The 27,122-nt window shown below is 40.6% G+C and overlaps 1 protein-coding gene across 1 annotated transcript in view; it reads right to left on the bottom strand.

The window, feature by feature from the left end:
• Positions 1-2,850: 2,850 nt before the first annotated feature.
• LOC123757506 (endothelin-converting enzyme-like 1) overlaps positions 2,851-27,122 on the bottom strand; it is a gene marked incomplete in the record, with an annotated part of 321,501 nt that continues 297,229 nt past the window's right edge. The window contains 1 exon segment of the mRNA XM_069329457.1: positions 2,851-8,041. Coding sequence (XP_069185558.1) covers positions 7,939-8,041 — 103 coding nt within the window.

The raw sequence follows: 27,122 nt of genomic DNA, 5'->3' as shown, positions 1-27,122 counted from the left end.
CCTTGGGCACCCTCCGAGAAAATGTACAAAACTGAATCCAAACAAATTGAACACACAGACTTCATCACAAAAACTCTGTTGGTTGTAGGATGAATACTTATCATGAGGAGCATTGTCTGGAACAGTTCCATTTCCTAAACATACTGCTGCTTTTCTATTATACATTTCTTATAAGACCAGGAAGTTTAAGACCTACTTTGTAATAGGAAAAGTAATCAAATTAAAAATTCAACAATTTATTCTATATACAAAATGTTTATGTACTTATATGTAGGAACCTGACATCCAGGAAAGGTCATTAACATACAAAAATATCAGGAGCATTAAAGGTGAAGGGCATTAGATGCATGTGGCCTTATCGTTGTGTTGTAGGGAGGTATTGGCCTAAAATGCAATATTACATTATATATATTACATTCTAGTAATTTCATTAATAGCATATACACCTATGAATTTTTGTTAGTCCTAAATGTTTCTATGGAAGAATATAAAAAATTTTGTAACTCAAAATTCAGTTTTAATGATTTAATTTCTTGGGTTGTTCAATTGGCTGTCTTGGAATAAGTACAGTATACAACATTTAAAATTTCTGAAAACCATAGTTAAAAAATTCCTGTTATTCTTTTACTTCATTCATTGCGTACTGGTAGTTTCCTCCTGGTGCACACAAATATATGGATTTTCAATTGGGTTTTAACCTATCCTCCATTTTTTTGGAAAAAACATTTCACATGGCAATAATTTGGCAAATTCTAATTGTTCCATTCCATGATTTTAAGGGTATTGGTAATGTACTTATCATTACTCTCATGATGCACTATTTGCATCATGAAAATGTTAGGGTGCAACTGTCAATTTTTTAATATTTATATTGTTATTAATTAGCAGAAAGTAGCAAGAAAAAAAATTGAGGTTTCTTATGGTTGTATTGAACACTTGATACAGCATCAGAGCACTATACACTCTTCCATCGTTAAGATGAATTAAAAACCAAGTAAAATACATTTAGATACAAATACATTCTGCCCAAAATGCTATGCATGTTAGTGGTTTTACAAGAATATAAGAACACCAATGGTATGTACTCTGACAACCCAATATACCTTCTTGTATATAAATCAATAAAATAAATTGATCTTTACATACCTCTTTGAGCATGCAGATTTGCCTGCGACTTCCAATTGTGTGCTCACCTTAGGTTTGAGTTCCAGCTTCTGGGCCCAGTTGCCTCTTGACAGTCAGTTATCTTTATGTTGATGCCTTTCTCTCTTGTCGGGTATGACAACTTCCATCCCTATGGTCCCAACCTTGTTTTCACACTCTTTGCACCTCAAGTTTGGAACTACTGTATCAATCTTAACATAAAAATTGCTGTAGTTTTGTATTAAAAGCACTGCAATAAATATAGACTTTCTTGGACTAATGATACTTGTCCAAACCTCCATTTGAATCAGTGCAAGAATTAAGTGTCTCCTTTTAAATTTCATTTTAAAATCCTGTACTTTTTTACTACATTTTGTTTCCATAAATTTTACAATGTTATATATATTACATATAATTTCTTAAAACTAGTTTAGACCAATACCTCCAATATATTGATATTACATGAAGCTTCTGGCAGTTTCATAAAAGGTGGAATATTAAGTGCTTATCATAAATGTCTTTTGTCGACAAAGAGAGAGATACAGTATAATTATATCCACAATGTAAAACAAAGTATATCCAACAATTTTACTTCCTTAAACAGCACTACTTAGTACATTTCCATTATCTGAACTTGTGGTAGCCGGTAAATTTTCAATTCCATAACTAGAAATAATAATAAACTTAAGAATTCTACCTTTCATAAACTTAGCCTACATGCGGGTATGATTCCTACACAAATATAATTTAATTGAAACAAACGCAAGAACTTCGTTACTGTACAAAAACTTTTGTAATCTGATGTTACCGAGACTCCAGTTTGAGAGAAAAAAATTATATTTCCTATCTAATAAAGCTAATATAGCAAAGCTCTAGATGGAAGGCATCAGGGGACCAAAATACTTTGATTCAGATTAAAAGAAATTAAGTATAATTAGTGAATTTTACTATTAAAGAGACATAGTATATGACAATCATATAGAATACAGTAATCAAGTAATAACTTTAAACATAATTTACAAAGAACAAAACATGTTGCATTTTTTATTGGGATAAACAAAAGGTAATATAAATCACGAAAATTAAGAGTGTCAGACCATGAAGGAAGAATTGAAACAGGAATTTCCTCGAGTACTTTCGTATTTAATAATACATCTTCAGAAGGATCAAAGCATCCTTCTGAAGATGTATTATTAAATACGAAAGTACTTAAGGAAATTCCTGTTTTAGTTCTTCCCTCATGGTCTGACACTGTTTTATATATATATATATATATATATATATATATATATATATATATATATATATATATATATATATATATATATATATATATATATATATATATATATATATTTTTAATATATATATATATATATATATATATATATATATATATATGTATATATACATATATATTATATATATATATATATAATGTATACACTAAGCATTAGTACTAAAATCTAAATATACAATCCTTGTGCATAAAAATATTCTGATAGTAAAGTGTATCAAATAGACATTAACTAAATCTGGAAAATACAAACAAGTCAGGAAAAATATGGAAACTACTTTATCAATGAACTCGCTCATAATGTTACAAGGTAAACAATGTAAAAATACAGTATTAACCATGAAGTTTATGTTTACTAACACTACAAAAGTGAGGCATAAAACTATATTAATTGGAATCACTGGGAGAACACTTATCACAAAAGAAAGAAATCATCACAATCAGGTTATACACACTAATATGAGCACAAATTAAAATTATAATATGGAAAGCATGAGTAATCATGAAGCTATGTTTGCTTGCAATTTTTATTATTCTTAATCATTTTAATTTAAAATCTCTTGATTAATCTTTGCACTGTGCAATATCTGTAGCTGGACACACCCATACGAGCAAGCCTCAAAATATTTTATATTTGTTTGTTTCTTTGTACAAAGTAAAAAAAATATAGAAAAACTAAAGAATATTGAAAAATTCTATCTATATCGGTACTAACTTGGATAAACAGAATTTAATATTAATTAAATTCTGATATTGATATTAGTTCCTGAAATTATGATCAAGACTTGCCAGTTTCTTTGATGTTTTCTTGAAAGATTAACAAAAACTAAATACTGTATGGGTATTAAACCTAATTTTTTATTTTATATATATTTGCAGGCACAATGATACTATATAATCAAAACTTTCTTCTAATTAATGATTTTTATGTATATTAACATGAAAAGTTATTTATTACATAACAATAGGAAGATGATAAATCTTGGTAATGATAAGACTTTAAGCAAAACTAAGTTCTCTTGAATTTCTATAATATGGTACATCATATGATGTAAGGCAAGGTATTTGGAGCCTTAATATATGGCATAAGACAAGTCACAGGCCAAGGGTTAGATAAATTACTGGAATTAAGTGTACACGAGTCATGTTCAAGTAGTGGCAGAACAATCCACACAATTTCTTTTCACGGATAACTCTGAATTAATTTGAATCAGCACAATAGCCTTTCACCAAAAACCAAAACTTTTATTATTCTTTATCAGTTTCAGCTGAAGTATTTAATTCTGTATCCATTAATATGAAATCTTTGGTGTATTGACAAATACCACCACTTGAAATAAAATATGGAAATGGCTGGGTCCTGCACAACCACCAAGTCAGCAGGTCTGTACTTGCATGCCCACGTGCTTCTCAGACGAAAATGAAATAGAAAAAATTAAATATTATTCTGATCCAAGACAATTAACCAAATACAGCATATTTGTACATTATCAAAAACACTTTTATTCTTAGAAAATGTCTATGTAAAGTTATTTTAATATTTGTCTAAATATTATTCTATTTGGGGAAACAAAATGTTGTAAATGATGCAAGTTGTAATGATAGGTATGTAATGTCTTGGTTTTATTAGTATTAAACTAAATGTTTTGTTTTTATTTAAAAATCGGTTTAATTTATTTTTGTCAATATTTGTACATTTTATTTGCTAGTGTGAGAGTTTATCCCTTTCTGAAGTGTGACTAAATGTGATAAAAATTTCATGTACTTTAGACTTGAATATATACTGTATTTCAGTATTAAGGTAAAGCAAACAAAAAAAATAGAGGCAAAACAAGCACTAAGTTAATGGATATACAATACTCTGGTACACATGCCCCACACCAGAAAATCAATCCAACAATAATGAACAATTCATCAACATTGTTCCAGGTGGGAAAGAATGAAAATAGTGAAGATTGTGATTCTTTAGTCCTTGGTGAGAAAAGTTACTATAAGCAGAGCTCATTTCAGAAAAAATGTAGACTAATTACATTTACAACGTAATATGGGAGGCCACAACATAATGATCATAAACATTTAAGAAATATTTTTAGCACAAGATCAATAAAGCACAGCCACTAACTGCATCACCAATACACAGGTATATAAACAACATTTCATCAGATATGAAGTTGTGTGTAAAGATTTCTGTATTTTAATGTATAAAAATAGCTTAAATGGTTCTGAATGGTCACATATGGTGGGTCACAGGTCACTGCAGTGTTGGGGATCTTCCAGATAAGCTGTCAATACTGTAAAGTTTTCAACCTTTCATTGTTTATTATAAATATGCATCTACTCTGATTCCAAGAATGTAATAGAACACATCTATCTTAGAAAGGATAGTAAAATAAAAATTTAAATTTAATTTCAAAGGTATTATCCTGATCTTTTCCCATTTTCCCTGATACACACAATCAGGAACAATTATGACTTAAAAGACCACCGAAGATATGCTAATGATATCAAACAAAAATATATAAGAATGATTTATATTTTAAAATGTAACTAGCAGGAGTAAAGTCATATGACAAATGAAACTACTGATGTCAAGCATAATTCAGTTATACAAAAATTATTATTTCATACCAGATTTAAAACTTATTAACCACCTTATATGAATACAAAAACTTAAACTTTGCCATTGTGTAGTTTGAGTTAATGTATAGAAGCTTCACGTTTAACCACTGCACATTGCAATCAAATTTGTAGTAAGTAAAACTAAAGTTTTCAAAGCAGTTTCCTTAATATAAAATAAAAAGAGTACTGTGTGTATTTTATAGTTAAATATTTTATTGCCACTTTCCTTATCCATTAAATATAATATTAATACAATATAATTTTGCATGTGGTATCACAGCCCATTAAACCAATAATTGGCTACTATCATTGTATGTAAAGCTAACTACATATTCTTGCTCTTCAAATATGGTTATTTACAAAAATTAAAGAAAATCTATTTAGATGCAGTAAGTTCTTTATACTTGAAATACAGATATATGCAGGAAAATAAAAATTAAATCTTCATTGATAAAAAAATTAATGTTTGACAATATGCCAAACCGTAATATCTGTATTTCTCAATCAGAACACATTATTCAGCATAAACGTAATGAGCTGTACAGTACTAAAAACATTAGAAGAAAAACAGAAATGAAGAAAACAGGAAAAATCACTGCTTCATTTCTTTACTTGTGAACTATTTAAACTATTATATTTCATTATCATTTGTTAACATATCAATGCAATATGACATGTTGCTGGCAGCCTATGTTCATCGCCTCTTCACACAAACACTTGCATACAAATCTGTACAACACCAAATGTTTAATAATGGTCTCTATCACCTTTTCTATTATATTTTGTAAGGATCTGACTGTTTAAATGGGCATTTTATTTGTAACCCATCACACAAACATACACGTGCACATACATACACAAAAATACTCTCACAAACACACATATACATACATATATACACTCACCATTCACAAGAAATCCTACACTGGTTCAGTTAGGTTACTAATATTCCATTGCTAGATTATATGCTATGAGTAAATTATGCAAATAACTGGCACATTAATCTGCTCCTAAGTCTTCATGTAATGAACTACTGTATTCATAAAATATAGGTTGTAATAGGAAAAACTCAAATTTAATTTCAATGTAAGCTTTTCAAATGTAATATTGTAACCTTAAACAAAGACACAGAAAATTTGTGTAATTTCTTTGTTTAATTGATATATTGTAGTAAGCGATTTATATCTCGGTTATAACTTTAGATACTTGTTATTATGTGATACTGCTGTAATTTTCAAGAATCTGAAATAAATAAAACTTGAAAAAATATTATTTAGACAACATTGGTACATGTTAATCTGTTATTGCTTTCTGTATTGTCATAGTCTGCTCAAGTACAAAGACCACCAAGGACAGCATTTAGTACAGCAGCTGACAAAGACCTCATTATGCATTCATGCGGCTTCCATATTCACACAACCATGATGATAATGGACCCTTAAAATTCTGGTTGTACAAAAAAGTATTGGCTGTGATTGCTCTGCCATTTTTTTAATTACTAACTGTGATTGCTATAGTGTCTTTTCCTCCTTTTATAATAAAATTTTAAGCTAAGCAGTATTTTTACCCAAAAAGAAGGAAAAGGCTGGAAGAACAACCACACCATCATGAATATTTATAAAATGAACACAGCTTATATTCTATCAACAGAAGCTACTGAAAACTGTAGCTCATATTAACTGTACATAGTAATTATTTAACAATGTACTGTACTGTGTATTCTGTCTGACCCTCCCCCATATACATTTTTACTTCTGTTCCAAGAAATAAAACATTTTAAATTGTTACCTAAGTAAAATTTAAATCCTTTTAATAGTACAAAAATCTAAGCAGGCTAAATTTCAATTCTAATGGACATATTTGAGAGAAACGTGTTCCTCATTTTTCCAGGGTATGTACAAACCCACAAACACACGTATTTGTGTAGATACAGGATGAGCTACACTCATGGTGTCCTGTCGTCCCAACACCGTGTAATGCTTTGAAACTACTGACGGTTTTGGCCTCCACCACTTTCTTAGTCATTGTAGCTTATTCCACCCGTCTACCACTCTTTTGCAAACACAGAGGTAGACAGTTGGAAAAGGTTAAGTGAGTGGTGAAGACTGAAACTACTGATGATTTTGAAGCATTATATGACAAAAAAAAAAAAAAAAGTGTGCTGGGAAGACAGGACGCACCACAAGCGTAGCTCTCATTCTGTAACTACACTTTGTAATTACACACACATACCCCCACCCACATCCATCTTGACGAGCAGGCACTCTCTGAACACAACTGAAGGGCTTGGGAAGTGTGTGTTGTCAACATTTATTGCATACAACTCAAGCATCTGCACCAAATCCATTAGGTCTTTAAAACAAACAAAATCTTAATCCATTTTCAAATTTCTCTATGTGGCACATCACATTAAAAAATATATGTAAAAATAACAAAATAATAATTATCACATTCCCACTTTCATGGAGATAGAAGCTTAATAACTGTTAAGCTGGGAAATGATGATTTCTCCTCGGCTACATCTCTTCTCTCATTAATGCAGGAAAAGAGGTTATTTAATGTATTACTTAGCAATGGGTGGTGTCACATTCCTAATACTGTAACTGCAAATGAAATGATATCTTTAATAACCATATCTATAATTAAACTAAAAGAAATCATTCTTTCCACAAATAAAATGTTGCATTTTTTTTTAATAACATTTGCAAACTAAAGAGCAATTTGTTTTAACAATTATACAACATACAGTATATAGAATATGCTTGAGGTACAGACACTTCAGCCACTTTGCAATTTTCCTGACAACGACTCATATGACCAAACCTTTCAGTATTTCTGAACACGAGTCACAGAGAAAAAATATACAGGTACTTCAAAGGTCAGTGGAGCTGGGCACATAGCCGATGTGGAAAGTGACGGGAATCCTTAGAGCACGAGAATACTTGGCTGAATTCTGGGAGCTGAGACAGGACAGCTTCCAATCTGAGGATATAATTTTTGGAAAAAAAAAAAAAAACTATATTAGTAAGTTAAATATTATTGTAGACTAATTCAATACAAAACTAGATGTGGGAAATAAGTAATTATCAAGAGAAGGCACCAAGCTAATGCAGGCTCCACTAAGTGCCTGCAAGTTTAACATGTATGGCTAATATGTAACCTTACCAGTCATTTCTCACTGCCCATTATGATGTAGATAGGGGAAGATGGAGATGGGTTTAACAGTGGGTCTCCTAAAAATAAATTATGAATCCTGCAATCTCTCGATTGAGCGTCACTGTATTATGAAGATGTCATAATTCGCTATATTTGTTTTACTGCAAGTTCACTGTTGATCTTCATAATAGAGATTTTGTATTGTAGGTTTTAGCTTCTATAAAAATTTATGTTGTCTAGTCATAAACTTTAGCAATATGACTGTTGTATGCCAAACATTTTTTATACTTGCATGAAAGATTTTGGGTAGTATTTTACATTTCAAGTGGCCTAAATGTTGCATAATCAAAGTCAACAAATATTCATAGGGTAGTTCGAACAGGTGTCTGATAAATCCCGCAATTTATTGGATCTTTATTTTACTTCTAAATTGTTACTATTTTATTGTATCTGCTCTTATTCTTGTGTTTTGCTTTATCGTGTATCTTGTATCGTGATCCCTCTGCATCTCTATGCACACTGATATTGATCCTGATCAAAATCTTCTGTCTCATATCTATACCAACCAGCACATTGATCATCATTATTGCAAGTATTTCACAGCACACCAGGCTAAAAACAAACTCCAAAATAGCACCTGTCTATCAGTTTATAACCAAAATGTTAGATCACTTGGTAAACATTTTGACGATTTAAATGCACTACTCACAGCACTAGGTACTAACCTATCGTTCATTATTTTAACAGAAACTTGGCTAAATAAAGACTATACCCAACTCTACAACTTAGCTGGTTATAAAGCCATTCATAACTGTAGGCCTAATAAAAAAGGTGGTGGCACAGCTATATATTACCGAGATACATTTATCTGCAACAGTGTTATTAGTGACAGAGATGACTACTGTGAATATACTTTTGCTCAGTTTACAATTAAATCCCTTAAATCCTCCCTGACTATTGGAGCCATCTATAGATTTCCCAATACTAACATAGCTTCTTTCTCAGACAACCTAAGGAATCTTATTATAAACAACAATCTCAACAAAAACCACATCATTCTGGGAGGAGACTTTAATATTGACCTGGGTCAACAAAATTGCTCTCAAGTTGACTATTTCCTTAACAGCATGAACTCCTGTATGCTAATCCCCACAATCACCAAACCTACCCGAGTCACTCAAACATCAGCCACTACCTTGGACCACATATGGACAAACATAACAGCTCCCCTTGTATCTGGTATAATCTACGACAGAACAACTGACCACTATCCTACCTTTCTCATAGCGAACATGGACATAACACCACCAAAAAGCAAGAAACTTTCATTTAGGCTACACAGTGAATCAGCTTTAGACAATCTTACAGAGGCACTTCACAATATTAACTGGGATTCTGAATTCAATAATACCCATGATATAAATTCATTAGCTAACCTCTTCCTCTCCAAAACTCTAAGCCTCTACAACCTTCATTGTCCCCTTCTTACAAAGCAAGTAACTGACAAAAGATTAAACAATCCATGGCTCACAAGTGGCATTCTCAACTCAATCAACAAGAAACATGAATATGAGAAGAAAGTTAGGATTGGCCTAGTTTCAAAGGAAGTAGCTAAAAGGTACTCATCAATGCTTACCAGTATCATAAGAAAGGCAAAACTTGCATATTATGTGAATAGATTTAATGAAGCAAAAGGCAACATGAAAAACACTTGGAAAACTATCTCTAGTATCCTAGGAACTAAGCAACACTCACATAACCAGATAAAACTCTACAAGGAGGGGGATATACCGTCAACTGATTTAGAAATGGCAAATGAATTTAATAGTTTCTTTTCATCGGTTGGTGCTAATCTTGCCAGTAAAATCCCACAGACTCAGACACATATTAACACATATCTCTCAGGCAGCTATCCAAACTCTCTTCTCCTTTCACCAATCAGCCCGGCAGATGTTGTGTCCATCATACACTCTCTAAAAACCAAGGCAGGGAACACCAGTGAAATTCCGTCCATTGTGTACAAGAGAGCCTCCCATGCCCTTGCCCCACCCATAGCACTACTGTTCAACAAATCTATAGAGTTTCACACCTTCCCTGATATCCTCAAAAAAGCAAGAGTAACGCCAGTCCATAAAGGAGGCAATCCGGCGGACATAAACAATTATAGACCAATATCAAATCTACCCATTCTATCAAAAATATTTGAAAAAATTATTTACAAACAGCTCTATTCCTACCTCGTAAAATTCGACATACTCAGCCCCTGCCAGTTTGGCTTCCGGTCCCAAAAGAGCACCAACGATGCAATCATTAGTCTCCTTGACGTTATCTACTCAGCCCTTGACAAAAATGAGTTTCCGATTGGACTCTTCATTGACCTAAGAAAAGCCTTTGATACTGTTAATCACAACTACCTCTTACTTAAACTCCAGCATTATGGAATCCGAGGCCTTGCCCTTGACTACATCCGATCCTATCTTAGTGACAGACACCAATATGTAACCATCAATGATACAACTTCGTCCACTCTACCAATTACCGTTGGAGTGCCACAGGGCAGCATCTTAGGACCTCTTCTATTTCTTATATATATAAACGATCTGCCTAATGTCTCTAATATTCTCAAACCTATACTGTTTGCTGACGATACTACTCTTATCTATTCAAACCTCAACCCACATACACTAAATAATGTTGTGAATAATGAATTAAAAAAAGTCCACTTATGGATGTCAACGAACAAACTAACATTAAACATCGAAAAGACTTACTACATCTTATTTGGAAGCAAATCATCAAATGCAATTCAGCTACAGATAGACAACATTAACATCAGTAATAAAGATGATGGCAAGTTTCTTGGCCTATTCCTAGACAAGAGACTCAACTTCAGCACCCACATTCAACACATAACTAAGAAAGTCTCTAAGACAGTTGGCATACTCTCCAAAATCAGATATTATGTTCCTAACTCTGCTCTCCTCTCACTATATTATGCACTAATTTACCCCTATCTTAATTATGGCATCTGTGCATGGGGGTCTACCACTGCAAACCACCTTAAGCCCATCATCACACAGCAAAAATCTGCTATCAGAATGATAACTAACTCAGCTTTCAGACAACACTCAGCTCCCTTGTTTAAATCCCTAAACTTGCTAAATATTAACTCCCTCCACACATTCTCTTGTGTCAACTACATTTACAAAACCCTGTTCTTAAATGCAAACCATGCTCTGAAACTCTCCCTGGACAGATGTAATAGGACCCATTATCACCACACCAGAAATAAATATCTCTTTGATATCCCCAGGGTCAAACTTAATCTGTGTAAACACTCTATGCAAATTAAGGGACCTAGTTTATGGAACTCACTCCCTAGTGAATTGAAAAACTGTAAAACTTTTGCCTTATTTAAAAGCAAAACCAAAAAGTACCTAACTTCATCTTCTTAGTTTCCTACACTGAGCTTTAAATTTGCTCTGTACCTAGTGTTACCCAATCTCCTAATTTTTATGTAATTTCAAACAACCTTATCATTGTGTTCATTGCTGTCTTCTTTTATGTGCTAGCCATATGCTGTATTGTGACTACCAATTTTTGTCAACTACCATTCAAGCTGTCATTGCAACCAATCTTATATTGTTTCTGCTGTATTATGCCTACCAATTTTTTTGTCAACTACCATTCAAGCTGTCATTGCAATCAATCTTAGCTACCTATGTGCTTTAATATACTGTACCTACAATTTTCTCTCATCTTTTTTTCATTTCATGTAATCTGTTATCATTTTTTGTCTATAATTTTGCAAGTATTTACCTCCTTAAAATTTTCTTAGATTAAGGACCTGCCCGAAACGCTGCGCGTGCTAGTGGCTTTACAAGACTGTAATTACCATATTTGTATCCTCACATTCCTTATGTACATTCTTGTATATGCATAAATAAATAAATAAATAAATTATTCTTAAAACTATACTTTCAATACTTCCCAGCCACAAATATACTGCATGTTGGCAATTTATATGGATTATTGTAAGTGTCAGGTAGTCTGTGGTTGGAGGCTGCCAAGAACCTTTGATTATGGTTTCTCATTACCAGGCACAAGACGTAAGTAGGTAAGTGATTATCAAAAGAAGGCACCAAACCGGGAATGCTATGTAGCACCATCAAATGTGTGGAATAATCAGAGAGCGCTAAATATTACCAAGGATGCCAATACGAGAACAGTAACACATAAGGCGAACGATATCAAAAGTATCCGATTCACCAAGAATTCTATCGAGGAACAAGCAACCGCGGGGAACGATCAGAAAACAAGACACACGCTCGTCCCAGAAGTCAGGACATTCAACAAGGATATGCACGACCGTGAGAGGGACATTGCAATTTGGACAATAAGGAGCAGGGCGGCGCTCCATTAAGTGACCATGAGCTAAGCGAGTATGGCCAATACGCAACCTCGCCAGAGCTGTTTCCCATTGCCGGTTACGATGGTAGGAGGACGGCCATGGGGACACAGAACTCTTAAGAGTACGCCATTTGTTACCAGTAACAGAGGACCAACAAGCCTGCTAACGGGTAAGGATGGAGGAATGAATAACTGGGTAAAAGTCGGAATAAGGAATACTGTTACGAGAGATGTGACAAGAGCGGACAGCTTCCCTAGTGGCAGCATCTGCACACTCATTTAAAGAGACACCAATATGGCTGGGAACCCAGCAAAACTCAACCGACTTAAATTTACTGTGAATAAGAAACAGCCAATGCTGTATCTCAACAACCACTGGATAAACCGGATTAAAAGACCCAAGAGCCATGAGGGCACTATGCTAGTCAACAACAACTACAAAGGAAGATTGACAATGAGAAAGCAGGAGACAAAGAGCAGAGAGAATAGCATAAAGTTCCGCTGTGAAGATGCTAGTCTCCGGAGGTAAGTGACATACAAGTGCTGCCAGGAAAAACAGCAGAGTAGTCTACACTGTCCGCAGACTTAGACCCATCAGTGAAGATGGAAACGGAGTGGGAGTGTGAAGAAAACTACTCGAGGAAAAGGCATTTCAGAACCATAGGATGGGAAAAGCTTTAGTGATGTGGGTTAAGGATGTACGAAACTGCGGAAGGGGGACTCTCCATGGGGGGCAAAGCAGGAACAACACGAGGAGAAATATTAGAAATACGAACTGAAAGAGAATCCTGTAAGCGAGATAACTGGACAGAAAGAGGGAGATGGTGAAGAGGAAAAGGATCCGCAGGAGGGGTAAAAGTTAAAGCACGACAGAGGCGAGAGGAAGGATGTTGCAAGGACCGCGCAAGATAGCGAAGACAGTAGCAATCAGGGCGGTCCTGGAGAGATTGGAAGCCAGTGTCAACATACAAGCCGAGGACGGGAGTCGAACGAAAGGCACCAGAACTGAGGCGCAACCCAGTATGGTGCAAAGCATCAAGACAGCGAAGAATAGAAGGAGAAGCATACGAGTAAGCAGGGCAACCATAATCGAGTTTAGACAGGATGGGAGAGGAATGTAAAGCGAGGAGAGTGCGCCTATCTGGTCCCCAAGAAGTATGGGGCAACACCTGAAGAAGGGTAAGGGCCTTAGAGCATTCAACTCAGAGGTAAGAGATATGGGGCGACCAAGACTTGATTTTTGAGTGCCAAAAATCAACCCCAAAAGCTTAGCGGAATCCTTGTACACAATGGGGTGACCATAAAGAGACAGATAACAACCATGTTAAAGACTGTACCTCTCTCAACCAGTTTAAGTTAAAAACGAAGCTATACCTAATAAATTCCCTGTAACCTACCTTACCCCTCTATTGTCAACCCATGTATGATTTTTGTTTTTTTTGTTTTTCAAATCAACGCTGTTTGAATGTAATTTTCTGTAATAATTTGTAATTGTATTTGTGCTGCTTTTTCAACAATGCTCCCCCCTCTTTTACCTCTATTTTTATTTGTACTCAACGCATTTTTTTCTTTTTACCCATTAGTTTTAAGCTTTAGTCATTAGTGCTTTTTCCTGCCCGAAACGCTTTGCGTAATTAGTGGCTTTAGGCATTGTATGTACTAGCTCTATCTATAAAGCCAACAAACTTTGTAAAATCTCTTTATGTATGTACCATTACCTAAATACAAATTATTATTATTATTATTATTATAGATAAGGACCAAGAATGACACGCTTCCGAGTAAAAGTCATAGCACAAGTCTTAGACGTAGAGAACCTGAAGCCATGATTGGTGGTCCAAGATGATACGGCATCAATCACAAGTTGAAGCCAGCGTTGAAGGAGAGGTGAATCATCACCCCGACAGCAAAGGGTAAGATCATCGACATAGAGAGCGGAGAAGACGCCAGAAGGAAGAGAGGAAAGAAGACCATTGAGGGCAACCAGAAAAACAAGAATAGTAATTTATTTATTTATTTATTTATTTATGAATATACAAGAATGTACATAAGGAATGTGAGGATACAAATATGGTAATTACAGTCTTGTAAAGCCACTAGCACGCGCAGCGTTTCGGGCAGAAACGCTCAGAACACAGTCAGAATCAGAACACTACCTTTCGGCACACCTTTGTATTGCTGAAAAGAGGCAGAGAGAGTGGTACCAAGCCTCTACATGGTATGGCAGGAACGACGAGAGAGGAAGCTTTGGAGAAAGAGAGGGAGATTACCACGAAGGCCAAAAGAATGAAGTTGGGACAGAATATGATTTCGCCAAATGGTGTCATAAGCCTTTTCCAGGTCAAAAAGGACGGCAACAACGGAGGTCTTTGCAGCAAAAGCAGTACGAATATAGACCTCCAAGTTCATCAGGACATCTGTTGTGCTGTGGCACTTGCGGAAACCAAATTGAGAAGGAGGAGAGGTGGTGATAGTGTGCTAAGAACCACATCAGACGAACGTTAACCATACGTTCAAAGAGTTTGCAGACACAACTCGTGAGGGCAATAGGGCAAAAGTCCTTAGGGGAAGTCCCCAGAGACCCTGGTTTTCAAACAAGGAGGACAACGGCAGAGCCAGTCCTCAGGGACTAATGACGACTCCCAGATCCGATTATACAGACTCGGTAAATACCGAGACATACATGGCGGGAAATGGCGAAGCATCTCATAATGAATGCCATCGAAGTCCGCCACCGTAGAACTGCAGAGGGCCAGGGCAGATCGAAGTTCAGAGAGAGAGAGAGAGAGAGAGAGAGAGGGGATTGTTATAGGGAAGTCGGAGATGAGTGCAGAAAACTAAAGGACGAGATTCAAGGACAGGTTTACGAAGAAGCCAGGCACAAGAAGCTTGTTAGATTTATCAAGGTCATTTTGGGCCAATGAATGACCTTCCACAGCATGTAACCCACAACAGTTGCCTAGCTCCCAGGTACCTATTTACTGCTAGGTGACATTTTGTTTATAGAAATGTGCCGAATCATCTCACCCAGCCTGGTAACTGGAACTCAAATCAAATTGGTTGTGAGCCATCTGTGCTAACGACTGCTGATCTTTAATAAGTATAATTTCATGCTTATGGAAGTGTAGATGTATTTTGTATAGTGTAAATAGAATGACATGCAAAATTAATACTCTGTTAGGGAGGGGCTCCTATGGAGGCTCGTTGTTGCTATGCAGCATGAATAGCTTCAACCAGTAATAGTCCAAGCCAGGCCCTTGGGAGTCATTGTAAGCTAGGGGACCAAAGGTCAACACTGGAGGCATTAGGAGCTGAGGATACAAGATCACTTAGACCAAGGAAAGGTTACCAGAAATGTTAAGAAAGACAACAGCAAGGTAAACATAACACAGAAGACAAGACACTGAGATGATCCACCAGTTGTGCCACCCGATAGCTACACACTTACTGCTTGATCCAACCCCCCCCGCAGATAATGTGTCCAGTCATTTAGCCTGCCATGTCATGTCAATGCTTGGTTCCCACACTTCAATTCTGCTGATGCTCTTCAAGTTACAGGTTAATGATTTATTATAATTCTGGTAAGTTAAAACCATCCTTGGACTTAGTTCTGTGGAGGCCATTTGCTTCTGAACTCATTCTATATTCTAGAATTTGCTCCAGGTGTTTCCATGCCTCTCTTCATGTGTGGATTGTTATTAACCCTTCAGATGCACATGTCAATCAGGGAAGATTGACCCATTTCTGACCCCATTGTGCGAGTCAATGAGGGATGAGTTAAGGTACCGTGTAAGATTTAAAAGTACAATGGGGCCTCGACTTACGATGCTAATCCGTTCCCAGAGACGGATCGTAAGTCTAAGCGATTTTTCCCATAAGAAATAAAGGGAATTGAATTAATCCGTTCCCCACCCTCCAAAATATTAACATACAAATACATTTTATACTGAATACAATTTTTTTTCTAACTACAATACAGTACCTAAGTTTCTCTTACCTTTATGGAGGGCTCTTGATGGCGTATGGAAGATGGTGATGAGGGGGGAGGAGGAGAGTTGTTACTGTTTAGAAGGGGAGTCCCCTTTCATTATCACATTAGGCAGTGATGTTTTCTCTGGGGTACTCTCTCTCTCTCTCCTACGTTTTGCCTAAATACCACTAGGACCTGGTTGTGGTTCAGTGCTTGTTTGTCTCACTACAAATTTGTCAAGAGACATTTGTTTTTCCCTTCGTTTTAACATTTGTCTGTAATGATGCATCACAGTGTCATTGAATAGGTTAAGGCAACAACCTACTGCAGCTTGATTTGGGTGAGTCGTTTCAGCAAAGGTTTACAATTCTTCACATGCTACACACATTTTCTTAATTGTTGAGGAAGAGACATTCTGTATTGGCACATCCTCCCCTGAAGAAATTTCCTCAGCTGTCAAATCGCCACTCACATTACTCGCCACTTTCATAGGCTTGTGTCCAGGCAATGACTTCTCCTCCTTGGTAATGTATGTTTTCTTTGGCAATCTTTTCCAGAATAGCCCTGTCTCGTCACAATTAAACACTTGTTGTGGTAGGTATGCCTCACTCTGCACAAAATCTTTAAATTCGCCAATGAATCTTTCAGCCGCTGGTTTGTCTGAGCTGGCAGCCTCCCCATGCCTCACAACACTATGAATTCCACTTCTTTTCTAAATTTCTCAAACCATCCCCTGCTCGCCTTAAACTCTTTCACTTCTGCATCACTCGTTCCAGGGGTTTTCTTTAAAAGGTATTCATACAATTTTCTTGCCTTTTCACAAATGATGGCCTCCGAAACGCTATCATCCGCTAACTCCTTGTTGTGTATCCAAATTAATAATAACTGTTCAACATCCACAAGTGTTTGTGTTCTATGTTTCGTGATTATTGAAACCCCTTTTGCCACTTTAGCACCCATAATGTCCTTTTTCTTAGCCAGTATGGTGGATATCATTGACTAAGATTGTTGTACTGTCTAGCCAGTTCAACAACCCGCACACCATCTTCATATTTACGAATGATCTCTTGTTTCTGCTCTATGGTCATTCTTACATGGGATCTCATATGTTGAGCCTTACCACTGACTTTCCTGAGACTCATGGTGTGATATATAATAATTACTTTAACCCTTACACTGCTCAGGGGTCCTGGGGACATTTACACCCCTGTGCGCAAGAAAAAAAAAATCAAAATTTTTTTTTCGTCTTCTTAACATGTTAATTTGTGTCCCCTGAGCACGGGAAAAATAAAAAAAAATCATAGGTGATATATTTTGGGCGCAATTGACCGAGGAAGTCTAGCAAAAAGAGGGTGTTGACAGAGCGGTCGTCAGACCCGGTCAGCGTCACCCGCGCTGACAGGTGGGAGTTGCCACAAAGATATTATTACCTAATTGTTTCAATGTCTCCGATTGATTTTTTCTTAGTTTTTTTGCAGTAATATTATTCAATACTGTGTATTGTAATATATTTATATAATAAAAGTGGCGAATAATCGCTATACTCAAAAGTATGATGTGCACATTAGTGATTCAATTATTATGTTTATAAAACAATAAACAAATAGTTTTGCTGCTATTACACACTATACAAAGGTTATATATAAGTATCTGCATGTTTTGGTCACCATAATGAACCACTAAGTTGGTACTGAGAGTCGAAAAGCAACGAGGAGTTACCCCCACACACCAGCCAGCCACTCGCTGCCACTCCCTCAACACACGCACTAAACTTTCTTCCCCAACAATACCATTTGTCGTGTTATTACACTATATACAGACATTATATATAAGTATGTATATATTTTGTTCACCACAACTGTACAGCTAAGCTGATATAGTTAGTTCAGGCACTAAGAGTCGTCGCTATACACAGATGGCGGCTGGCGGCTCCCTCATTCATTCAAGGTCACAGGCACTAAACTTTCTCCCCCAACAATACTGTTTGCAGTGTTATTACCCTATATACACATATTATATATAAGTATCTACATGTTTTATGCACCATAACTGTACACCTAAGCTTGTAGTGCACCCAAAGAGCATAGTGGCCACCCACTAAACAGCTAAACAAATCGTGCAGACGACGTCACCTCCGTCACCCATATGGCTTCTCCCAGCATAATCCTTTTGCTGTTATTACACTAATACACACATTATATATAAGTATCTACATTTGTGTTCACCATAGAGAACCACTGACCTGGTATGGTGAATGCAAACAATAACAGGTAACCACACAGTCAGTAAACGATGCTGTCTCCCTCCGTCTCTCAGCATCACTCCTCCCACAGCGCTAATTATTACAACAATCCTGCTATTATCACAACCCTGGTTATTTATATCACAGTCATGGGTCATCTGTAATATTGTCATCGCTAAATAATAACAATTACATATTTATTTTGACATTTTTCGGCGATGCTGTGGTCACAAGCTGAACAGCAATGCTGTTCGCTCATGCTGCGTGCGCCAGCCTTGGTTGCTCCAACAGTACTGTGCCTCTCACACCTGAGAATATTGCCCACGATTTTTTTAAAAAATGGCGTCTGTTTACAAGAGCCCTGAGGAAGCTACTGTGGACCCCGTGTAGCCGCGGGCCATTTGAACCGAGCCTGGCACCCTATGGCGTATATATACGCCATGCGCACCGTGGGACATGTTACTCAGGGCGTATATATACGCCATGCGCAGTTTAAGGGTTAATGTTCAAAATGCAAAAAATCACCACAAACGCGGAATTTCTTATAGGTGCGATCGTCACTAAGCGGGAAGCTGTAGTAAACTGAGGCAGGTCGGACCGCATGACCGGGAACCACGCGCTCGGTCGACCCGAACGTGTACCAACAAATATCGGAAGTTGACGACACCATCGGATGTAGAGTCCGATCCGATCCGACTGATCCAATCAGGACCGATCCGACCTGCTGAAAGAGGTGGAGCCGCGGGAAAATGCCCTGGGTTCGGACACCTATCAAGCAGCATCTGAAAATAAGGCTGGGCCAGCCACCAAGGAAACCATAAGGGAATGGGCTGCAACCGAGCCAGAACCCGAAGCAACAGCTGGACCGGGAGAAGAGGAACATAACAGGTACCCCCACCTCGACCAGTACTGCAGAAAAGCATCCAACGTGAACGCCTCGCAGGCGGGTAAGGGCGCCACATAAAATGGGCGATGCCTAGACCACGCCGACTCGAAGAACGTCCATGGCCAGGAGTCCATACGTCCGGCAGAGCCAACGAAACGAGTCGGCGACGACTGGCCAATCCGTGAACAGAGGAATGAACCGAGACAGCTTTCCGCCAAAATGCAGGACACACCCCGGACATGAAACTCACGGTTAGCCAAACCCCGAGAATCCAGCAAATGAGCCACTCGAAGGATCCAACCCCAAAGGTCAACACCTAAGAGAAACTCTGTGGTTCCGGCAAGAACTGCCAGAGAACAGTCCGAATGGAGTTGAATGGTAGAGCACCGAGTGACCCAAACCCTCCGAAGCGCAAACCAGACAGTCACGAACTCCTGAACTGTGCTGTGAGCCCAACGGACGGACAGACTCCACCATCCCTGGCCAACCTGGTGAGCACTGGTCACAAAGCCCCAGCCGAGAGATGACCCGTCCGTGAACACATCGAGCGAAGGCTCGGGGAGGTGCCAAGGCACGGAACCCCGAAAACCTCAAAGAGGAAGCTGGTGATGCAGCACCAACACAAGATCCCCAGAGGAACGAACCCAACGAATACAAGAGGCGGAAGGGGAGTCTCCGAAGGAACCAAACAGATGCCGAAGCCAAGCCCGACCCCGCGGGCAGACCAGCACGTCAAAGTTCAGACTCCCGCACTAAGACTCAATCAACCGCTGAGGAATCCGGGACCCCCTCATGTACAGCCGAAGGTGGGACCACAGCCGCAGTAACACTTCGGGAGGGAAAGACAATGAGTGGCCCAATAGCCCTAAACAAGGCCCAGGTCCAAACTCGGGATGGAAACAGATGGAATGGCCTCCAGATCACCAGGAAACCAAACCCGGCGATCTGAAAAGAACCACACCCCTGGCAAGCAGACAAGCGGACTGACTGGGAGCCCACACCAGCCAGTCGTCGAGGTAGGCCAGACACCGAATCTCAAGCAGACTCAGACAGGGCACTAAGATCCGGTAAAGATGCAAAAAAAAAAAAAATTACACCAAGTGCCAATTACAAAATAGGGAAGGCAAAAGCAGCAAGCCTGAAGCCCCACCACCAACTGTGCCAGTTCCAGAAAACTGGAGAGGAACGTGCCAAGACGTGACCTGGAGGTCCAGGGCCACCATCCAGGCACCCGGCCAAAACAGAAGCCAGACAGGAGACAACAGTCCTCCTCCGAGGGCATAGAATCCAGGGCGCAGACTAAAGAAGTCCAGAAGAACCGTAGATGCAAAAGGCCCATGACTGCAAAGAGCAGACGGGAACCCCAAAAGGATGGGGCGGATCGACCACGTCCAAAGCACCCACTAAGATGACATGACGAAGCGCAGGGGAAGAAGCCCATCCCACCTGCTCTGAATCCCCCCAAAGGGGTAGAAACCGCCCACCGACGCCACCAGAGGCCGGAAGACAACCAAAAGCGCCCACCAACAGCGGGACCATGCATGGTCCCGCTGTTGGTGGGCGCTTTTGGTTGTCTTCCGGCCTCTGGTGGCGTCAGTGGGCGGCTTCTACCCCTTTAGGGGGGTTCAGAGCTGGTGGGGTGGGCTTCTTTCCCTGCGCTTCGTCATGTCATCTTAGTGGGTGCATTGGACGTGGTCGATCCACCCCATCCTTTTGGGGTTCCCGTCTGCTCATGTGGGGGAGCAAGCTGCTCCCCCAGTGCCCCGTCAACAGAGAAGGGAACAGAACCCCTTCCGAAAGAAAAAGTACACACACACATATACACATTATGTATATACACATACACACAAGGTATGTTATACCCACGTGTGTATACACATGTGCACACACATACAAATACACACAGCGTACACATGTACATGCGTAGACACACATACATTTTAAAAGAAAAGTACAAGTCGCCGACCAGTGGGCAGAGAGCACCACGCCGGCCAGGCAAAGAAGGCGCAAAACTGCATTAAAAGGCCCACCTCGACAACAAAACCTCAAAGTCCCAGCACGAACACAACATGTGCCAAGACCCAAAAAGATCAGTCTGCAAGCCAGTAAGACCCCGGAACTCCAGAAGGCAGAACTGGGTCACACGAGGAAACAAAGCCCCCTGAACCCACAAAAGGGGCCCAAGAGGAAGAAACCTCTGGAACAAAACCAAAAAACCCAAAGGAACCCAGAATCGAACCAGGGGGAGGGAGCCCAAACCACCACATTTGCCGGTGGAGAACACCACAGAAAGGCAAAGCACAGCCCCCAGACAGAACCCCCTGGGAAACGGTCATAACAGACCGAAAACTGAGAGACAAGGTGTGGAAGCAAGCATAACAGCCAAGGGACACTGAGCCCAAACCCAAGGGCCCAGACCCAAAACAGACAAAAAGGGAAACCCGGAGTAAAATCAACACCCAAACGTTCCCAGAGGAACAAAAAATGGACAGAAAACACCAGAAAAGCAAAGAAATGACAACAGGAGAATAAAACCCCTGAAAAAAGGCTGAAAACTCACCCAAGAAGCTCGCTCGCACACCCAGACGCATGTAAACAAACCTCAACGCCGCCCTGGTGGCCACGCTGGGAAACCGGCAGACGAAAATGGCCACCAGACAGAGGGCTGTGACCGACGCTAAAGATGCGAAAACACGCCAGCAAAAGTGGGAAGCAAGCAGACTGGATGGGCGAAAAACTCCGCCCAAAAGCAGAAAACCCAGGCAGGGGCAAACTGCCCCAGAACTGCTAGCAGGCTTCCCCCACAGCCCCGAGAACCAGCAACAGAGGCCCCGGGGCAGAGCCGTCCTCCAAGCCCTCCGCCCTGAAAGAAAAGCAAGAGTCCATGGGAAAGGCAGCAAGAAAGGGCCGCTGGTAAGACCCAGAAGCCTTGGCAGGAGGAACAGGCTCGAAAACCTCCGTCCCCAACCCGAACGGGGCAGCCCCCGAAAACCGCCCGAGTCTCGGCCCCAACCCCGAAACCCACAGACAGTCCGGAGCCGGGAACAGGGAGGGAAAGGGGCGAACAACACCTAACCAAACGGGGCAGCCTCTGGGCATCCGAGTGGGAAACCAACCTAGCATGTTGCAGCAACCTAACCTAGCTTGCAACACGGATGCTGCCTGTACTCTGAACAGTAATAACATCAGGAGAGTACTGGAGAACAAGCAGAGAATCTCTCGCAAGACTCCGGGTCAAGGTGTCAGTGACCCAACAGGCAGCATGACGGAGGTAAAAGTGGCGAATGTCACCCCGAGACAAGGGCACAGCAACCAACGATCCCGTACAAGACAGGTTGGAACCCGGAAGACACATTCAATGGTCCCCCGAGCCCAGACAGGGATTTCCATGGCCCGTAGGTTGACTGCTACGGGAAGCCCGGGTAAGGTGTTGCTAACCGGTTAAGAAACCCAAACATAACAAGAGGGTAGAGGATAGCACTGAAAACCCTTGCGACGTGCACAATCACGAGGGCCTAGCAGAAGGCCGCCAAACACTACCAGTGGAACTATAGCCACACTAGGCAGACCCCCACCAGGCATGAAAATAAAAACAAAAGAAAAACCCTTCAAAAGTACACCGTCTCCAGAGGCAACAGGAACCGGTCGCCGCTTAGATGGCAAGCTGTGCAACACCTTGACGCCCTAACCAGCACAATACCAATCCCTACCCAGGGCCAAATAAGGGCCTCAAGCCCCAGCTGGCCCCAAGAGCGAGGCAAATGCCGAGCAGCAAGAACCTCTACGGGAATGGTTCCCAAACGCCCCAGTGAAGATAACCCTGTTATGCAAGGGCAGTATTCACAGGGCGCTTAGGGAAGTCAGCCACTAAGCGCATGCAGCCCTGGCACTGATGAGGTACTCCTGGCCACCGCACAACACAACACACGGCAGTGAATGCCACACAAGGCAAACATCGCCTAGGAAACCGAGGCCAGAGAAGCGTCTATCCCGGTTGACATTAGCTTACGAACTAAAGCTTGGCAGCCGGCGCGGTAGGTCCGGGGCGGGGGAGGGCTGCGCAGATGATCGGTGCGGCAGTAAAGTGTGATGTTTGCTTGTTTCCTTGGGATTGTAGGGAGTTTCTACCTCTCTGTTCGATTTTTTGTTTTAGTTTTTTACCATGTGGGGTTTGTTTCATCATACCTACCTTTCTGGGTACCTGAACCCGGTCGATGGCAGATAAGGAAAACCCCAACCACAAGAGGGTTTTCCAGTGCCATTGCTCCCTGAAACCTCTCTGAAGGGGCCAGGTTCTGGCGCTGGTCCCTGGTAGGTCTGAACTCCTTAGCTAATGTCCCGCTCTAATATAACATACATTAGCCCAATAAGCTCCAGGGAGCCGTAGCGGCTCCCCACAGAAAAGTTGTGGGCACCCCTCCTGGGTAGGAGAGCCTCTGTATTGAGAGAGTGACCACGAGTAGTGCATACAGCAGCCACTCACAGCACTGCTGTGCTGCTAATGCCCACGGCATCACGTAATGATGAAATAAATAACAGCGATTATTTGGCAATGGTAGTACCATAGAAGATGCTGACTGTGATAGACTGCATACATGGTTCAGATATCAGTGAACCCAATGCTTGTTATGAGTTCACAACACAAGGCAGACATTCACAATACACAGCTGTGGTTCCATGTGTAAGCATCATGAAATTGGACCTCGTATTCCTTTAGAAAATAAACTTTGGAAAAATTATTCATATTCAGGATTTAGTGATCAGGATTTTGATAATAGCAGTGCACAATGAAACCACATTAACATGATTTATCAATGAGAAAATCAGTATAGGAGCCATGAGGAGGATTCAAACCAACTCACTTGGTACTCCCAAGTTACCACCCTAGATTATCATGCCATGACATGGGAAAGCAATACAACCTGGGATTCCACTGAACACCTCTAGGATTTCAAAGGCTAACACATCAGGTTTAATCTCTGAACTTTTCTTAAGCATTTCTGAACATCTCTAATGAGTTATAAGAAACGGTTGCAACTGTATTAAGACTAAAATACTTGCTCCAAATTCTCAGAAATTGAAATGTAAGCAATAGATGTGCCTGTTAATTCCACATAACTTATCCCAGAGATTTCCACATTCCAGAAATGTCTACACTAATTATAATAATTATAATAATTCATTGTCAGGGGAAAGGCAGCTGATGTGTATTCATACAGATTAGGCTTATATCAAGGCTTCCCCACCCCTCTCCCATTTGGTATACATTTGGATCATGTTTGTCACCTGATCTTATAGGGGAATCCAGAAGTTTTCCAGGACAGTAAACATCACAGTAAGGCAAACAGATTAGAGGTACAATGCCACCATCATACAGAGGTAAACAGAGACCACCCCAACCCCATGCGGCCTCAATTTCAACATCCACCGCTCAACCGAGGTAGGACAAGTTCTCCTGGTTTGCAGATTTTCATTATTGCCTTTGATGACAAAGATAGGAGTGTTTTTGGAAACAGCAGGGCACAAAGTATCCTATATCATGCCATTCCCAAGACATTCAAGATCAAAGTGCACGATATCAGACCTAATAAACAAAGGAACTTAATCGCAGTGAACCACAAACACAGCAAGGAATTAGAGCTTTCAGATGTGCCTGACATCTGTAGATAAAAAGTCAAATGCTACAAACCCCAAGAAGACCGATTAGCGAAATATGTAATCCGACATGTTGTAGACATTAGTATAGACGACATCAAGGAACAACTTCAGGTAGATGACATTCCAATCTTCGGAGTCAAAAAACCAGTGTTGAATGTAATGAAACGCCATTTTCTGGGTGAGACCCGGAGGCTTCACGGAGCTTTCCAGCTTGATATGCTAATGTCAAACTTTGGCATCAGTCATGTGCATGGAGTTCTGTGGGCCTACTGGGGACCACGAGCCAGAACCTGGCCCCCTCATAAGAGGCACGAGGAGCAATGGCCTATAGAAACCCCCGTGTGGTTGGAAGCATTCTATGTCTGCTATCGGCCAGGTCAGGCACCCAGAAAGGTAAGCATCCCAAAACAAACCCCTATTCTAGTGAAAATTGCGACGAAAAGTCGAACAAGTGGATAGAACTCCCCAAACAGAAACGGGCAAATGAGTATGATGTCACACGTCGCCACGCCGCTGTCTGCGCAGCCCTCCCCCCCTCCGCGGTAGGGAGAAGGGGGAGCCCCAGACTTCTGCGCCGGCAATCCACCTCTCAGTTCTGAGGCTGGACATCAAAACATGCGAAAACCCACTGACCGGGGGAAGGGAGGGTTGCCGGGGAGCCTCCGGGTTTCACCTAGAAAATGGAGTTTCATTACATTCAATGCTGGTTTTCTGGGGGGAACCCCATCGAGTCCCTGGAGCTACTTACCAAAAGATGGAAACAAGAGGGATCTAATCCAGGAGGCAGAAGATGCACACCTCCAATGCGAAGCAGAGACAAAAACTGCAACTGCCAACCTAAGGCCACACAGGCCCGACAAGGTCCAGGAACATCAACGAAGGAACGCAGAGCCAACCAACGAACGACGTGGGCATAGGGACAGAGCAGGCTGGCAGGACCGAACCACTCTGCGGACGACCCGAGAGAACCACACCCTGGAACAGGGAAGAGGGGAACTCTGAGCAACCCAAAGCACGACCCTGATCACAGCAGCTGTGGCATGCCAAACATGGCACAGTGCCGCAACCAAACACAAAACATGATACACCGCCGGCCAGACAAACCAAGCATCAAACAACCCAAGGGCCTCTCCAGAAAGCAGCCATGCCAGTCCTCACCAGAAGAGAAGGAGACAGCCGCAGGTGAACAAACCTATCAGGAGAATCAAAAGAGCCGAAACCCCGGTGCCGGAGGAGGGCATAAAGCACTCCAACCCGACCCCCAGACGCCAACGCCAACAAGAAAAGTGCCTCGGAAAACAACTCGGAACCAAAGGAGCCACCACAAACCGAAGAGAAGAGAAAAGAGCACGCAATCCAAGAACCAGGATGGCTCAAGCAGGGCAAGAGCAGACCGGAGGTGAACCACACCAGAGACGGCTCGCGAAACGGTGCTGAGGCAACTTCCAAAACCGAAGCAACCTGGAACGGCTCCGCCAGTGCCGCACAAGACAAGGCGACAGTATGTGGCAAGATGACGGCCTTAAACCTCCACAAAAGAAGGACCAGACCACGCCAAGAAAACATAGCAAACTGACTAAGGGACAGAAAGAAAAAGGAAGGACCGCCAAAGAAAACCCCACACTGCTGCCAAGACTGGACGCAGGTGGGACACCATCAACGAAGCCACCTGACCACCATCAGATGGTGAGATACTCGAGGCAGAACCGAACCAGCCCCGCCATGGACCGATCGAGCATAG

Source organism: Procambarus clarkii, chromosome 22 (genome assembly GCF_040958095.1).
Source record: "Procambarus clarkii isolate CNS0578487 chromosome 22, FALCON_Pclarkii_2.0, whole genome shotgun sequence".
Taxonomy (NCBI): domain Eukaryota; kingdom Metazoa; phylum Arthropoda; class Malacostraca; order Decapoda; family Cambaridae; genus Procambarus; species Procambarus clarkii.
The sequence above is the reverse complement of the archived record's forward strand: the minus strand, read 5'-3'. Positions and strand labels throughout refer to the sequence as shown.